The sequence below is a fragment of the Stenella coeruleoalba genome, assembly GCF_951394435.1.
Source record: "Stenella coeruleoalba genome assembly, chromosome: 17".
Classification (NCBI taxonomy): domain Eukaryota; kingdom Metazoa; phylum Chordata; class Mammalia; order Artiodactyla; family Delphinidae; genus Stenella; species Stenella coeruleoalba.
In genome coordinates, this window is record NC_137163.1 from 37,598,583 (window position 1) to 37,616,784 (window position 18,202).

An 18,202-nucleotide genomic window follows, 5' to 3' on the forward strand; every position below is an offset into this window, starting at 1 on the left:
ATATATTTTTATAAAGCTAAAACAGAAGAGACTTTCAATAGCTAAGGACAATCCCCTCACTCCAGTGCTTAGGAAAACTCAGCTACTGAGGAAATCGATGGCATATCTTAAGTATATGTCCCTTTACTTCAAAGTAAGAAACATGGCGGGCAGTAAGTGAAAGTAGGACCTCTTTATTTCATAAATACAATTTAGAATGAGTGTTCTGAGTTTACGATTGACTGTGTTTTAATTCCTGTTAGGATACAAATAATGTTAGGAAAGTTCATAGATTAAATCCAATCAGTCATTTTTACTTCAGAGTGAAAGAAATATCTGGTTTTGTGACCATGGGCTTAACTTCTTTATATTAAATGGGAGTAAAAATGGTACCAACCTCATAAGGGCCTTGTAAGGGTTAAAATAATTAAGATGGTAAAGTGCTTAAAACATAGCGCAGGGGAATACTTGATATACGTTAACTGTATGGTACAAAGGAGAAGCATGGCGGACTTTTGTTTTATTTTACATACCTGGGTTCATCCTATAGATATTCATCTTCACCTTGGTTTTTCACTCAGCATTAATAACAGATTCTATCTCCATTGATATATACTATCTTTCATGGAATCTAAGATGCACCCGATTTCAGAGATGTTAAAGTGTGAGGACACATACATTGATCCTCTTTATTCAGATTCCATATTTGAGAATTTGCCTACGTGCAACCGTTTATTTGTAACCCTAAAATCAATACTCAGAGTGCTTTCGTCATCATTTGTGGACACACTCAGAGCGATGAAAAATTTAGGTCGCCAGCTGAGGTTGAACAAGACGATGCTCTGCATTCTTGTTTCTGCTCTCAGACTGTGAATGAGTATCCTTTTCAAGTGCATTTTTGTGCTTTTTGTTGATGATTTTGCTGTTTAAAATGGCCCCAAGTGTGGTGCTGAAGTGTTGGTGTTTGCTGAAGTGAAGTGTGTCTGGTGCTCCTAAGTGCAAGGAGGCTATGATGTGCCTTATGGAGAAAATGTGCGTTTGATAAATTTCATTCGGGCAAGAGTGATAGTGCTGTTGGCTGTGAATTCAATGTTCAGGAATCAACAATATATAAAGAAGGTGTCTTTACACAGAAACACACATAAAACAAGATTATGTATTGATCAGTTGACAACAGTGTTGGACCAGAGGCTCTGAGGAACCTAACTCTGTATTCCCCCTAGGAGCTGTGGTTCAGTACTTGCTACTTCAGTCAGTGTTCACCATGACGTTATAGGACATAATTACCAAGAACAATGAGAATCAACTGTACGCCTTAGCTTTGATCAAATACATTTGATCTAGTTCATTCCTTTTAATTGCTTTATCCATTGGTCATATGACTAGTCCTCATAATATTTAGCCATTTCCCCACCAGTCCACAGTTTCGCTTTCCCAATGCTGTGATGAATCTTCTTAAATACATCTCCTTGAGCACATGTGCAGTTGTTTCTCTAGGACCGGGTCCTACTTTTTTCTTTTTTGGCTGCGTTGGGTCTTCATTGCTGCGCACGGGCTTTCTCTAGTTATGGCGAGCTGGGTCTACTCTGCGTTGCAATGCACGGGCTTCTCATTGTGGTGGTTCCTCTTGTTGCGGAGCACAGGCTCTAGGCACGCAGGCTTCAGTAGTTGCAGCATGCGGGCTCAGTGGTTGTGGTGCACGGGCTTAGTTGCCCTGCGGCATGTGGGATGTTCCTAGACCAGGGCTCGAACCCATGTCCCCTGCATTGGCAGGCAGATTCTTAACCACTGCGCCACAGGGAAGTTCCTGGGTCCTACTTCAAATAGATATCACCTCACTGTCTTGCAAGGTAGTTTATACCAGCAATGCAGGAGAGTAATGATTCCCACCTCCTCAAAACTTCAGCACTCAGGATTATCAAACGTTAAGTTTTTGACCGTGTTAAGAGGGAAAAATCATTATCCTGTTTCTAATTTGCCTTTGCTTTGCACCCTGGAAGGCTCTCTTCTTTTCCTAGGCTGCTGGAGTCAAATTACCCACGGGCACAGAGGCGTTCTTATGCAACTCTCAGCATGTCACTATTTTCCTCCATAATGAAGAAAATCTGAAGTCTAGACAACCAGCAGCACAGCGGTTATACACTGGTATGAGGCCCAAGTGATGAGTCCGCTGCCCGACTTCTCACCGAGACCCTGACAGATAATTATTTTGACAGGAGATGTGAGGCAGAGAAAATACCTGCTGGGCAGCAGACAGCACAGTGGTGATGAGAAAGGCTTCTGGAAATAAGACTACAGCTGAGCTTCACCATGACCTTGTATGAATTACTTAATTTCTCTGAACTCCACTTTCCTCACCTGTCAAATAGGGAAATTAAAAGAACCATTGCATAGGGTTTTGGAGAGACAGCTTGTTACTAAGGCTTGTCTTGGCCCTTCCGCCTCGAACAAGTGAGGGAAGTTCATGTACGTTGCGTAGCTCTTTTTGGCTTATTTCTTTACCTGTAGAATAAAGGCATGTGTGATGTCCAGGGACCTTCAGTACAGACACTTAATTATTTTCTAGAAGCTGCCTTCCTTCTCATTCCAAATGCGTGCTGACTGGGGGAGCGGCTGTGTTGGTGTGAGGCAGCCCCTCTCCTGGCCACTGCTGGGTGTTCAGGGTCTGACAGTCAGAGGCTTTTCTTGGCATTTAGCCACTAGAATTGAGGAAAAGGGGGTTTATGCCGAGCGCAAGCATATCTGGGGGCTGACAGGGTGCATGCTCTCTGCCCCTGGACCAGAGAAGTCCAAGGAGCAGCAGAGTGGGGATGGAGAGAAAGCAAAGCTGTCATTCACTATGCGTCTCCTTATTTCCATGAGTAATATAACACAATCTGCCCTTCTAAAGCTAGTTCAAGTTGAATTTCTATTACTTTCAACCAAAAGAATCCCAAACATTTTTACTAAGGTAGTATAAAAATTTTCCACCTGTAAAATTCTATAGATGAGGAATCGGCGATACTAAGAGCATCTGGCCCTAATGCCTTGCCCTCCCGTGAGGCAGGCCTTTGTGATGTGACTGAAGGGGGCACAAGAGTCCTGCCTCCTACGGTGGCCTGCAGGTGGTCTCACACCTCAGAAGGCCTTGTAGGTGGAAGCTGGGTCAAGGCTTTGCATGGGGCGGAAGAAATCACTAATCAGCAGACTAAGTCTTTGGCAGGATTGGATTTTTAACCAGGCGATCTGAATGTTAATAAATGTTTATTAATGAATGTGTGATTGACTAAATGAATGATCAAAAGAGTGGTGGGCTGACTGGGGGTCTTGAAAGGAACAACTACTGGGTATGGAAAGTCAAGGCCTGTGGAAGTCCATCTGGCCTCCCACTTAGCTAACAGGGCCTTGAAGGGCTGCAGTAAGTGTGGACTTTACCCGGGCTGGTCGATGGGAGGTGTGTCTTAGGAACACTGTTAGGGCCTTCTATTGTGCCTGGCCTGGGCGGGGTGAGGCTCTTAGGGTAGGAACAACCAGCCTCCAGGCTTTAAATACCAGGCTAAGTTGACAAAGCAGATACCAAGAGGTTAAGTAAAAGCCCTGGGAATTCCCTGGCAGTCCAGTGGTTAGGACTCTGTACTTTCACTGCCGAGGGCGAGGGTTCAATCCCTGGTGGGGGAACTAGGATCTCGCAAGTTGCTTGGTGAGGCCAAAAAGAAAAAAAAAAAAGGCAGCCCTGCCCAGGTTGCAAGTCATCAGAAGGCTCAGGACAGACATGCATTTTTCAGCCCCTAGATTCAAGTGTCCTCTCTCACTGGGTGGCAAAAATGGTGGGCCCCAGGATGGGTAGGTTTTGGTCATCTTGTAGACAGGGCCTCATTCACAGGAGGCCTCTAAGATTCTCTTGGAGGTCTCGGAGTGGCCTGAGAATGCAAACTCCGGAGCCCTCCTGCCCCCAGCTGTGGCTGGTGTGGGAATTCACTGCCTGTGGGTACAAAGCCACTGCTGTGCCTGAGTTCACGTCCACACAGCTAGTGAGCACAAGAGCCTAGTCTCTTCCTAATTGTACGATAAAGGTTCCTGTCTTGATCACTCCTGGAGATACCCTGTCCCCACCGATCCACAGATCCAGCAGCGTTTTTCGGTTCTGCCCAAAAGCACACGAGCCTCAGCTCAGCTCCCCTCTGAAATCCCTTCTCTAGGTGCACTCTGACCTCCACGTCCCTGCCTAGCCTCTCATCAGCATTTCTCAAGCTGTGGGTTATGTCTCCTTAGCAGGTCACAAAATTAACAGAGACTCTGGACTCATTTTTTTTTTGTTTTTGTTTTTAAATGAAATAGAAAAAACTGTTAAAAATATCATTCTTTTCCTGGCTTACTGCAATCATCCTCCCTACACATCTCTAGCCAGTAAACTCCTACTCTCTTTTTTTTTTTTAAGATTTATTTTTTATATATTTATTTTATTTATCTTTGGCTGCGTCGGGTCTTAGTTGAAGCATGCGGGATCTTCGTTGAGGCACGCGGGATCTTTTCGCTGCGGCGTGCGGGCTTCTCTCTAGTTGTGGCGTGCGGGTTTTCTCTTGCCTAGTTGTGGCACGCAGGCTCCAGGGCACGTGGGCTCTGCTTTGCGGCACGCAGGTTCTCTAGTTGAGGCGCGCGAGCTCAGTAGTTGCGGCACACAGGCTTACCTGCTCGGCGGCATGTGGGATCTTAGTTCCCTGACCAGGGATCGAACCCGCATCCCCTGCATTGTAAGGAGGATCCTTTACCACTGGGCCACCAGAGAAGTCCCCCCTACTCCTCTTTCAAGTCTGTGTAGCACATAGTAGTTAAGATGTAGGTTCTGAGCCAGAATGCCTGGGTTCACACCTCAACTCTGCCACTTAGTGCTATGTGACCTTGGACAAGTTATTGAACTTCTCTGGGTCTCTATTTCCTCTTCTGTAAAATGGGAATTATAGGAGCACCTACTTCACAGGTTTGTTGTGAGAATAAAATGAGTTAACATACGCTAATAGCGCAAAATAGCACATGCACATACTAATATCAATAAGTGTTAGTTATAATCACTATTATCTCTTTAAAGCTCTCCTGGACTCCCTAGGCAGACCCTGGCATTCTTTGATCAGAGGGCCCCCAGTGCCAGGTGACTTCCCAAGGCCTCTGAAGTGCATACTTCATATAGCCAACATCCCATTTCTCTGTGATGAGAGCATCTTCCCACCAGCCTGAAACCCTCAGACCCGGCAGGTGGAGGGTAAGAGTTCTGAAGCGAGAGAGACTCCGACTCTGCCGCCTGAAGCCGCTTATCCGTTCTAAGCCCCAGTTTCTACTTCTGTAAAATGGGATAATAATAGTACCTGCTTCACAGGGCTGTTGTAGTATTCAATGAAATAACATATTGGAAAGTACCTAGCCCAGGACAAAATTGGCTGTTATCCTCAGAGTGTAGCTCGATAAATGTTTAAGGAACAAATGAGACTTCCAGAACCCCAGAGAACTGCCATCTGCAACATGGTGCACACTGAATGGGGCTCTACAGTTTATAACGCCTGTTCACACATCTACTCTCCGCAGGTAAAATCCCCAGTTTACAGATGTGCTCAGCATCTGTACAGCTGGCAGTTGGGGTCATTGAAACCTCAGTCTGCCCCTCCCCATCGCAAAGGCTTCCCATCAAACTCTGAGGTGAATATCAACCTCAGAGCCGGTGTGCCTAGCATGGCTGGACTGTGGAGGCTGCCTGCAGAAAACCGTTTACCTTAAAAGTGGGATTTCTATCTCCCAATGCGGAGAGGAATGAAATAAGCAAGAGGTTTGGAAGTAGAACCCACCATCTCCTGGCTGCTTGGGAATTCACTTAACAAGTTTACAGTCCTGTAAAAGGGAGGGATGGCATCGTGCTGCCTCCCCAGATTTTCGTGAGGATAAAGTGCGAAAACACAAGAGAAAGTGCTTTGTAAATGTTAGTTATTGTGCACGGTTGATGAAGAGGCCCCGGGGCCTCCTTCACCTTTCAAGACAGTTAACAAGTCTGCTCAGCAGAGCCCTGTGATGAGGAGAGACAGGAGCTGGTCTTCTGTGGAGGAGGAAGAGGGACTCAGTTCCCGGGCCCTAACAAAGGAATGAATGAATGGCACAATACTGATGTTTTCTTAGAGCTTCAAGATTACAAAAACGGGAGTAGCCAAACTTTTAATTTTGTTGCCAGGCCATAAAGCACAGAGAAGGTTCTTCTATGAACAAGTCCATATCCTCAGCCTCATTATATTACCTTTCCCTTTGGTGAGCCATTCAGAGAGCTTATAAAAGAACTCATCCATTAACATTTTTCCAAGACAACTGAATAAACACGTCAAAACTGTTACAGAACCAATTTCTTTTTTTAAAATTTCCAGGAAAGAGGGAATACAAATTCTGCAGAAGTCATTTGAAGTCATAAACCTTGAAAATGTTTGCAGTGCATTCTACTGGCTGAAGTTTTCCAGGTGACTCAGGCCACGGCACGCCACAGAGACCCAGCCCCTCTGCGGCGCCAGGGAAATAGCACTTCTGAATGTTTTCCAAGCGACATTGCAGAGCAAAAGTTTCTTTTTCCTTCATGGCGTTGATTTTTTAAGTAAAACTTTTGATTTTGGAGTCAAGAATTAATGGTGTCTCTGCTTTTTGAAGTTAGTTTTCAGCAGAGAATTTTTTTAAAAAGACGTCAAAAGCACACCGTACTTCCTTCCTGAGGCTTTGACAGGGTCGGGGGGAGGTTGGTGGGGGGGGTGGGGGGTGTGTTTCTAGGCTTTGTCACATTCTGAGAACTGGTCTAAAGGTTCCTGCTCCCGGTGAGTTGGAGATGAGTCTGGTCCTTAAGGTCATTCGCCATGCAGATTCCAGGGAAATACTGGTCATTTCAGAATAGATACTTGCTTTTGTTTTCCCATCAAAGAAGCGTGGCAGTTGGAGGGGACAGGGACCAATCGGGGTGGGCAAAGCTGGACTGGACACTGTTTACCAGGTCAGGAGGTTTGCTTCCCATTTCCAGGGACCAGTGTGGAGCCTGGGTTGGCAGTCTGGCACCCTGCCCTTCTGGAGGAGAAAAGGACGAGAAGACGGTGGCAGGAGCAGGAAACTGGGGAGAGGGTGAGTTGACCTGCTGGGAAAGCTGAGGCAGGAGCTCGGCTTGGAGGTAAGTGGGAGGAGTGTGGCAAGAAAGTGTGAAAGAAGCCTTGTGGAGTGCAGGGTTAGAAAGCAAGATGGGGAAGAAGACCCTTAAAGCAGAAGAATGCAGCTCAAGGACTTGGGGAAGCATGTCCTTGCAGAAGGAGTTGGGAGGCACCTGCCATCCTATCAGGTGGGAAGGTACCAGGAGCACGTGTTGGTCTTCCCCGTACACTGGGTCTCTTTCTGGGTTGAGAAAACATCCACTGCTAGCACCACCATGGGGCAAAAATGCTCAGTATTCCACACCATCCAAGGAGAAGTTATGTTATTATTTTTGCCCTCCCATTCCCATGCTTACTACAACTCATGAATTCCAACCTAGGCAATGCCAGGGCAAGCCAATATGCTGGAGAAAATCTTCCCCTACCTACTGTTACTCGTTCTGCAGTTTGAGTGTAAACGTCCCTTCCTCAGGGAAATCTTCCTGAGCCCCCTGGCCTAGGTCAGGTCCTGTCCTGAATTCTTCCTCTGTTACACTGTTACAACTGCAGTTACTTACGTATTTGTATAACGGCATCCTTAATATGTCTCCTTGGCCAGAGCGTGAGCCCCAAGAGAGCACTGTGTCTACCTTGGCCTTTGCTAAACACCCCTTGCCAGCCCGGTACCTGGGACCAGGTTAGCACAGAATGAACACTGGAAGATGAATGAACTCATCCTAATGATCCCCTGAGAAAAGCCACAGAGAAACAGGACTTACTGCACAACTTGTTCTGGAACACTGAGGTCAGTGACTCCATCTGGCTGAAGTTGGCCACCAGGAAGACGTGGTCCTCGTGGGGCTCGCTGCCGATGGCCTTCAGCGTGTTGAAGTCCACTTGGCCCACGCCGATGGCAAAGATCAGGATGCCTGTGTCCCGGGCCTTTGCGGCTACCTCAGCCACCGAGTCCTGGGGCCTCCCGTCGGTCACAATCATTATGACCCGCGGCACGTTCTCCCTCAGTGGCCGGGCCCCTTCTGCTTCTGAGAATGCGATGTTCAGGGCGTACTGGATGGCCAGCCCCGTCATGGTGCCCGTGGACAGATGCCGCATCCTCTTGACGGCGTGCTCCACCTCGGACTTCCTCTTGAAGGTCTTGAGGGAGAACTCGTTCTTCACGGTGCTGCCATATTGGAGCAGGCCCACACGGGTGACGTCAGGGCCAACGTCCAGGAACTGCAGGATGTCCACGATGAACTCCTTGACCTTTGCATAGTCGTGGGTGTTGACGCTGCGGGAACTGTCAATGATGAAGACCACGTCTGCCCGCTTGTTCTCACAGGAGCTCTCTGGGGAAAGAGGGGAGGGCAAACGCATCAGAAGAGTGTTAAGCGTAAACACACCACTATATATAAAACAGGTAACCAACAAGAGCCCACTGTATAGCACAGGGAACTCTCCTCAGTATTTTGTAATAACGTATAAGGGAAGAGAATCTGAAGAAGTTATATATACGTATATATGTATAACTGAATCACTGTGCTGTATACCTGAAACGAACACGATATTGTAAATCAAATATATTTCAATTAAAAATAAAGAAAAGAAAAGGAAAGGAAAGAAAAGAAGGGTGTTAAGGACCCAGTGCAGGTTGGAAATCCTAGGGCCAGGGATCACCTTTCAAACCTCCCGTCTTCATCGTTTTTCTTCCCCCCTTGGGAAGGTTGTAAGGGTGTATATGTGCATGACTGGGTGATCATGGGTATTGGCAACAAAGATACTATTTCTTTTTACAAGATAAATGAACTTCAGTTTCTAGAAAGTCATCAATGCAGTTTTCAGGTTGGCAAACACCTGAGCAGGGTCAAAATTACTTTATCATTTACTGCACAGCACATAGGCTCGGCTGGATACTGCAGGGAGTATAGAAGACACTTAGCGGGGGCTTCCCTGGTGGTGCAGTGGTTAAGAATCCGCCTGCCAATGCAGGGGACACGGGTTCGAGCCCTGGGCCGGGAAGATCCCACATGCCGCAGAGCAACTAAACCCGTGCGCCACAACTACTGAGCCTGTGCTCTAGAGCCCATGAGCCACAACTACTGAGCCTGCAAGCCACAACTACTGAAGTCTGCGAGCCTAGAGCCCATGCTCCACAACAAGAGAAGCCACCGCAATGAGAAGCCCGTGCGCCCCAACGAAGAGTAGCCCCCACTCACCGCAACTAGAGAAAGCCCGCGCGCAGCAACGAAGACCCAACACAGCCAAAAATAAAATAAATAAATAAATAATTTTTTTTTTTTTTAAAAAGAAGACACTTAGGGGGGACGACCCAAATCAAGGAGCTTACAGTCTACCTGGGGAGACTTAATTACTGGAACAAGGAAAGAATAACTAGTATGAAACTATGTGGTGCTGACACTAGATGTTCAAAGAACAGGGATATCAGTGCGCTGGAGTCAAGGAGATGGGACACAAGCTGGCTTTACAGATGCATAGTGTTTGGACTGAGAGAAGGAACACATGGAGACGGACACATGAACAAAAGCCCAAGATGGCATGAATAGAGTGGATAACAGAACGAGTGGTAAAGGCCCTGCTAGGAGTTATGGATAGGAATTAAGTTGGAGGGGTAGCATGAAGCCAGTTACAAAATGACTTTAAATTCAGACTGAAATGTGTACATGATGCCACAGGTGATGGGCATGATATGATTAGCATATGTAACGTCTCTTCTGTAGGGAAGTTACGTTAATAAAAAGTCAACTGAGTGGGGCAGAAGTTTGTGGAGAGGATATGGACAGAAGGGAACCCTCCTACACTGTCGGTGGGAATGTAAATTGGTGCAGCCACTGTGGAAAACAATATGAAGGTTCCTCAAAAAAACTAAAAATAGAGCTACCATATGACCGAGCAATTCTACTCCTGGGTATATATCTGATAAAAAGAGAAATACTAATTCAAAAAGATATATGCACCCCAATGTTCATTGCAGCTCTATTTACAATTGCCAAGATACGGAAGCAACCTAAGTGTCCATCAACAGATGAATGAATAAGGAAGATATGGTGTGTGTGTGTGTGTGTGTGTGTGTGTGTGTGTGTGTGTGTGTGTGTATATATATATATATATATATATATATACACACACACACACACACACACACACAGGAATAGTACTCAGCCACAGAGAGAATGAAATTCTGCCGTTTTCAACAACGTGCATGGACTTGGAGGGCATTACACTAAGTGAAATAAGTCAGACAGAGAAAGGCAAATACTGTATGATATCATTTATATGTGAAATCTAAAAAAATAAAACTAGTGAATAAAGCAAAAAAGAAACAGACTCACATATGTAGAGAACAAACTAGTGGTTAGCAGTGGGGAGAGGGAAGCGGGAGGGGCGATATAGGGGTAGGGGATAAAGAGGTACAAACTACTATGTATACAATGAATAAGTTACAAGGATATATTGTACAGCACAGGGAATATAGCCAATGTTTTATGACTATAAATGGAGTATAACCTTTAAAAACTGTGATATCGCTATGTTGCACACCTGTAACTTATAAAATATTGTACATCAACTATACCTCAGTTTTTAAAAAAAAAACAAAAAACCCCACAAAAAACAGTTGAGTCAGGCAGGGGTTTGCAGGGTGGATGATCCAGACCATTTCTGCACAAATCTGGTTGAGAGAGAAACTTAATCTCAACCAGGGGTGGGTGGTGGGGGCAGGGAGGTGGGGGCAGTAGTGGAAATGGAGAAGGTACCTGGCCAAGAAACATGTCAACAAAGGGCACAGTTAAATTGGAAGAAGGTAAATGTCGAAGTCTCTCCCTCACCACCACAATTGCCATACTCATTCCTCAAGCGCGCAAGCAAGAAGGCATCCTGGGAAGCGGGTGAGACTGGATGAGATGAGAGGCCTCTGGCCTCACAGGGTGGAGGCTGGGCGTTCCTGCTGGGATTTCTCAGATGTTCTGAGCTATGGCCTCCAGCCCCTCCCTCCCCCTCTCTTTCCCAGACCTCCCACTGCTAAATCCGGATTTGATAGGGATTAGAAAAGGGATCTCAAATGCTTGCCCTAAATCCCGATCACTGCAGCTGCAAGAAAGAGGGAGAAAACCAGAAATGAAGCAGTGAACCCAGTCATTGACGTGAGAAGTGGGAAAGGCGGGTGAGGTCATCCCATCCACGCGGGCCTGCCAGGTCGCGACTCGCCCCTGAGCACCTTCACACACACCTCATCCGTCGCAGTCTCACAAGCCTAACAATTTTAGGGGAGGAAGCACGCCCGCGTGCCAGCATCATGGCAGAAAGCCAACCTTCTCTGGCACCCACATATAACACTGGAGGCTGGGTGAATTTAAGGTGAGTTTCTCAAACCAGAGCTCCCAGAAACTGCCTTTGAGGGCACAGGGATAAGGTCAATATCAACCCTGACATTTGCAGGGTGTTTTAACGTCTTTACTCCAGAGAGCTTTCATCATCACTACGGTCTCATCTGATTTCTAGAATAAGCTCTTAAGAAAAGAGCTAGGAGTACCGTACCCATTGGACAGATGAGAACATGAAGGCACTGAGAGTTTGAAAATCTCTTATAATTTAGAAAAAGAAAACCTATATTGAGACAACACCAACACCCACCTCACTGGGTGGTTGTGAGGATCTGAGGAAATGCTGTGGGTAAAGAGCTTAGCCTTGGGCCCAGCATGTGGAAAGCCCCAATGTGTGGGAGCTGCATATGCAGGCTCTGCTCGGCCCACATCGGCCCCACAGTCCACACCTTCCTAGGCCCAGGCTGGGGAGGGGCAGGGCTGCTGCTGCTGTGTCGTTTGTGCTGCACACAGGCACCTGCTCAGGGAAGCGAGGGGCCTGAAATCCAGGCTAGCCCTGAGCCCCAGGGGCTGCATCCACCCTGAGAGGCACCTGGAGGGAGTGCCTTTCTCTAATTTTCACAGAGGTGTCTACAGTCTAGCACATGGTCCTGGGCCAGAGCACAGCATGACAGACCTGCGGGTCCCAGGAAAGAGGACAAGGGCCAGGACTGAGGCCACTCCAGGAGCCACACCTGCCCCCCATTTCGGCCAGAACTTCATGCAGGGAGAATGTGACCCAATCATCTCCACCTGCTCAGGAGGACCGGAACCAGCCCAGACCCTGCCATGGAGGAGGATATTAATGAAAGACTCCTTGGAAGGGAGAGAGGGATAGAGTCTGCAGACTGGCTCCCTAAGAACTCTCCTCCTCTGGAAATCTTTGGAAGCAGGGGGTCCTCTGGGACTGGGATTCTTACTGTGGGTCTCAGTCATGGTGTCAGCATCCCAGGAAGCATCGCAATCAATTTAGAGGGAAGCCTGGAAGTTCCGTGGGGAATTATGTGCTCAACTGGATTAGTTCCCATCAAAACAAATGGGAGTTTCCACAATGCCCGGCATTTACAAAAACACCACAAAGGTTCGAAATAGAGTTGGAGGGAACCTCTAGAGGGCAGTGATTGTGAGTTGAAAACGACGAGTCCTGGCAGCCCAAGTGACCGAGTTTCTTCAGGATGTCTCCTCAGGTCCCTCGAGAGCTCAGAACCACAGCACTGCAGCTTGTCCCTGAAAGGGCCAGTTCAGTGGTTCTCAAGCTCGAGGTGCCTCCCAGTTCCCAGGAAGACTTGTTGAAAACTAAGGTCAGGGCTTCCCTGGTGGCGCAGTGGTTGAGAGTCCACCTGCCGATGCAGGGGATGTGGGTTCGTGCCCCGGTCTGGGAAGATCCCACATGCCGCGGAGCGGCTGGGCCCGTGAGCCATGGCCGCTGAGCCTGCGCGTCCGGAGCCTGTGCTCCGCAACGGGAGAGGCCACAACAGTGAGAGGCCCGCATACCGCAAAAAAAAAAAAAAAACTAAGGTCACTGGGCCTCACTTCCAGAATTTCTGATTCTGTAGGTCTAGGCTGGCACTTGAAAATGTGCATTTCTAGCAAGTTCCTGGGTGAAGTTGATGCCACTGGTCCAAGGACCACACTCTGAGAAACCACTAGTTTAGGAACTAGAGAAATTTCCGGAGAAACGAAGTTCTGGCAAGTCTTGACCTCATATCTCACTGTGAACTCCCCAACGTGGGAAACTAATCATCTCTATAGCCATGCGGTGGGAATACAGTCAGTCTTCAGTCAACATTTGTGGAGTTAAATGGAATTCTGGGTGGTGGAGCCAAGGTTTCAGGTGGAAGGGACTGAGTCAGAGCAGGCAATTCAAGGAGGTGGATTAAAACCACAAAGTCAAAAAGTGCTAGAGCAGGTCTCTGGGTCCTGCTAACAGAGTCACAGATTCTAGGACCCAAATCTTTGCCATTTTATGAGGGAGCATAGCCACTTTTGAACTTCTGGTCCATGGACTCACAGACTAATAAAATCTTAGAGCTGGAGGGTCTAAATAGAGTCCAAGTTACTCACTTTACAGAAGGGGAAACTGAGGCTCAGGGAGGTGACTCTATCTCCACGAGGCCTCATGGCTCATTAGGGTCAGACCTGGGACCATCCTGGTGCCTTTCCCCCATGTCATGGTGGGTATCCGGGAAAACTCTCAATACCGCTGGCATTACAATACAAGCTCTGTAAATACTTGGGGACATTCTGAAATATTTGCCTCACAGTTTCTCCACACGGGGACTGCTGAGAGATGTTTCCAGAAAATGGACTCTCCTCTGTGTGTGTTCCTTTCACATACTGGTTCTGATAAACAGCCTCCCTCCCTGTCTCAGCCTGTGAGAAGAACACACACGATCTTCCTCCTCGCCCCTCACAACAGACTTTCCACAGCAGTTGGAAGAGGGTTTCTGGGCACATCATAAAAACGTCATCCCTTGAACCAAAAGAGTAACGGTCTGAGCTTGTGAACAGGACTTCCAGTTCTGTCAGCTTGACTCTGCAGCCTACTCAATGGGCAAACAAGTGTCTCTTCCCCCTGCAGAGAAGGTGAACCTGAGCCCGAACAATTTTAAGCAACATTCCCACCCCAGCAGGATTACAACGTGCAGCCTTGGAACTATTTCCTTCCTCTCAGGATTGTAGATTTGTGGCTAATCGGTCTCCCTTGCTGCAGCTCAATTTAATTACGGCCGTGTAATTGTACAGTAAATATTTGGTACCATCTGCCTGGAGAGGTCAGGGCATGTTTGGAGAAGGAAGATATGTGAATCTCGATGACAGGGGCAAAATAATTTCATCCAGAGACTGAAAGGGGCTCTGAAATGCTCAGTGAAACAGCAGCAGAGTCCTATGACCTCAGGGCAAGCCCAGCCAATACCACTTTCTGTCCATGTGGTCTTAAACCTCTCCTTCACCTCTTTGACCCTCAGTCTCTTCTTCTGCGAAATGAGAATAACAATACCTCACAGGGCTATCGGGATAGTCAAAAGAGAATATAATAATAATTTATAGGTACTGTTTATTGAGCACTGAATAAGTACCTGGCCTTGTTCAGAGTACTTTTACACGGGATGGCTTATTTATTCTTCATACCCAACTTAGCAAGTAGGTACTATTCCCATTTTACAGATGAGAACAATGCGTCTAGAAAGGTTAGCTATCTAGCTCAGGGCCTCATACTTAGGAGGAGCCCGGATCTGAACTCATCTCGTCTGGCTCCGTAGTCCATACTCTTAACCACCAAGCAATGCTCAGAAAGGATTCTGTCCTTTTAGATCTGCCTTTCCCAGCACAGTCAAGATGCACCAGAACTGCACTGGCTCTCTGGGGTCAATTCTTTCCTTCCCTGGGATCAGGGCCTGAAAGCTATGGCTCAAAATTGCCTGTCTCCTGCCAACTGCTTCTCCCCTGCTAAATGCCTATTTGTGTTTTTTTAAGATTTAATAAAATGATGAAAACAGATGCTTGCCTCTCTGAATAGCAGCGGCTCAGCACATGGGGCTGCTAGTGGTTCACATTCTCATGCACTTAACTTGCCTACTGTGAGAGCTGTAGGAGCAGGGCCCTGGGGGAGACGGAAGAATGGGACAGGTATGACAGAAAGTCGATCACCGATCGTTGACGGAACAGGAGAAACATGATCTGGACAACAGGCAAATGCCCAGGGCGGGGTGGAGAAGGGAAATGGATTTCAGAAAATGCGATGCTTCCTAACAACTCCCAGCAAAGTTCCCACAAGTAGATGGTTTGTGGGCACTTTAAAAAAAGAACTGTGGGGGCTTCCCTGGTGGCTCAGTGGTTGAGAGTCTGCCTGCTAGTGCAGGGGACACGGGTTCGAGCCCTGGTCTGGAAGGATCCCACATGCCGCAGAGCGGCTGGGCCCGTGTGCCACAGCTGCTGAGCCTGCGCGTCTGGAGCCTGTGCTCCGCAACAAGAGAGGCCGCGATGGTGGGAGGCCCGCGCACCGCGATGAAGAGTGCCCCCGCTTGCCACAACTGGAGAGGGCCCTAGCACAGAGGCGAAGACCCGGTGCAGCAGAAATAAATAAATTAATTAATAAACTCCTACCCCCAACATCTTCTAAAAAAAGTAATAGTCTCCTCAGCCGTAAACCAGGGGCAATAGCGCCTACCTCATAAAGTCACTGCACTCAATAAAAAATATCAGCCTTCTACTGGCTTGAAAAAGCACACCCTCATTAAAAAAAAAAAAAAGAACTGTAAAAAATATAATGATACAAGGGGAAAAAATGGAATATTTTCTAGGACAGTGCAAGAGTGGATGGACGAGGGGACTGAAGCATGATTTCCAGGTGACATTAAAGGCCAACTTGAGGGTGGTGAGCATGAAACTGAAGGGACACTGATAGCATGTGGTGTGTCTTGCTCCGGCTACGCCCAGCTGCACAGGAACAGGGGAAAAGCAGGCAGAAGTTGATATAACCAGGGTTGTCATTTAGCCAAGCGAGAGTGATGAATCAGGAGAGCGACAAAGGTAGGCAACAGAACGACTATAAAGATTTCCTCTGAAATTAAACTGGGGGAACAGGAAGTAGAAGACAGGAAGGGGTGAAGGGCAGAGAAAAAGCAGCAGGGCCAATGGATTGAAAGTCCAGTTGAGGTCACAGCATTGTTGAATCCTAGAAGGGGTGAGCTGGGGAAATAGGAGGTTTAAATTGAGATGATGAAGGGACTGCAGTTATTATGATCACAGGGTCAGGAGTGTATGGTAAGAGAGGTGAACGGCTGAGATACAGTGGAGGACACGAATACTCCAATAATGATCCCTCAAAGGAGGGATGACAAGAGTAACGTTGGAGAAAGTGGCAAGGAGCCGAGAGCTAAAACTGGTTTTGCAACTAGGACTAACCAGAGAGATTTCTTTAATTCCCTAAGAGTGACCAGAAACACTCTGGAACGTGATTCAAAGGTCATAAAGGGCCAGTGAAAAAACTAGCTCACCAAGAGTTTCAAAGGGAGAAAAGCAGTTTTATGATTACAGAAAGCGGGGGTGGCGGTAGGGAGAACTTGATGATTTTGAGCCAGCAGGAGACTGAGAAGGGGAAAAAAGCACGCACAATTTATGTTTTTACTCCTAGTTAGGATAGATCAGGAGAATCAGAGGAAATCTATAGTTTGGATCTCAGCAAGACAAATAATTGACTCCAGTGAGGAAGAAATGCAGATTCCACATATTTAGACCCGTTAGGCAGAACAGTTAAATAAAGCCAATCTTTGAACAAATATTTAGTGAGAACCTATTGTGTGTCAGGCTCTGGGAATATAACGAAGGAAGACTCCCAGCTGTTAACAGCAGGCGTACAGACACAAAATAACAGGATACAACAAAATAGGCAGACTAAAAAGATAAGTAGAATGCTCAGAGAGAAAGGGAGAGCATAGCTGACTACCTCTGGGTGTGGGTACCCAGGCTCCAGGGCAGGATGAGCAATGTCCCCTTTTTTTTCTTTACCTTGTCCCTGGCAGACATTACGAATCAATTCCCACCCTCTCCCACTCAGCCTGGACTCAGCCTCAGGATCCTTTCGACACTGCCCTGCAAGTACCTACAGACGATGAAATGGAATCATTTTGCCAATCTGGTTTTAGAGTCTGGGGCTCTACAACAAAGGTTGAAGTACTCAATTTTATCTGCTTCTAAGAAACTGAATAAAGGTAAGTTAGCTAATCATACTTTTGAGACATTATCTGATAATTAGTGCTAACTTACTACAATTCAATGAGAAATAATAAGGGTGGCCATGTCGACGGCCTGCCCATGGACTTTTAGATAAAGTCACACTTATGATGGAAGGCTGCTGGTGGGCATGGGGTCAGAGCAAAGGAAAGAGAAATTCCCTAAGAAATAGTCTCCTCGGGCTTCCCTGGTGGCGCAGTGGGTTAAGAATCCGCCTGCCAATTCAGGGGACACGGGTTCGAGCCCTGGTCCGGGAAGATCCCACATGCCGCGGAGCAACTAAGCCCGTGTGCCACAGCTACTAAGTCTGCGCTCTAGAGCCTTCGAGCCACAGCTACTGAAGCCCGTGAGCCACAACTACTGAAGCCCACGCCCCTAGAGCCCGTGCTCTGCAACAAGAGAAGCCACCACAGTGAGAAGCCCACGCACCGCAACAAAGAGTAGCCCCTGCTCGCCGCAACTAGAGAAAGCCCGCGCGCAGCAACAAAGACCCAACACAGCCAAAAATAAAATAAATTAAAGAAATAAATTTATAAATAAAGGAAAGAAATAGTCTCCTCAAATTGTACAAGTGGTATGTATCCTCCACTATAAGAATATAAAATAGCACATCAGAATTCAAGGAAATTGCATCCCTTAAGCAATTGGTTTATGTGTTTTGAACTATATGGGCTTAACAAAGACAGACAGACAGACTGAGAGAAAAGACGTGATGGCGTAACACCCACCATCACGCTCAATGAGCTTGAGCCCACAGACACCTGAGATGTGGCCCCTGTGGCCACCTCATGTGTTCCATCCCCATGTGCCTCTAGACTACGACCAGCCCTGTGATCTACAGGTGATCTCATGGATATTTCAGAGGCAATTTGGAGCACCTTTGATTTTTGCCTCCAGTGCGACTTACCCTGCAATTCCCCTGTATTTAGGGCTCTTGACTAGGGTGCCATGGTCCTTGGGCAGGGCTGAAAGGACCACATTTCAATTCTTCCCCCT

At 47.2% G+C, this 18,202-nt stretch overlaps 1 protein-coding gene across 3 annotated transcripts in view; it reads right to left on the reverse strand.

The window, feature by feature from the left end:
• MATN2 (matrilin 2) overlaps nt 1-18,202 on the reverse strand; it is a 157,462-nt gene that overhangs the window by 96,929 nt on the left and 42,331 nt on the right. For all 3 annotated transcript variants that reach the window (XM_079901746.1, XM_079901747.1, XM_079901745.1), the window contains exon 3: nt 7,871-8,440. In XM_079901746.1, coding sequence (XP_079757872.1) covers nt 7,871-8,440 — 570 coding nt within the window. The remainder of the gene's footprint in view (nt 1-7,870; nt 8,441-18,202) is intronic.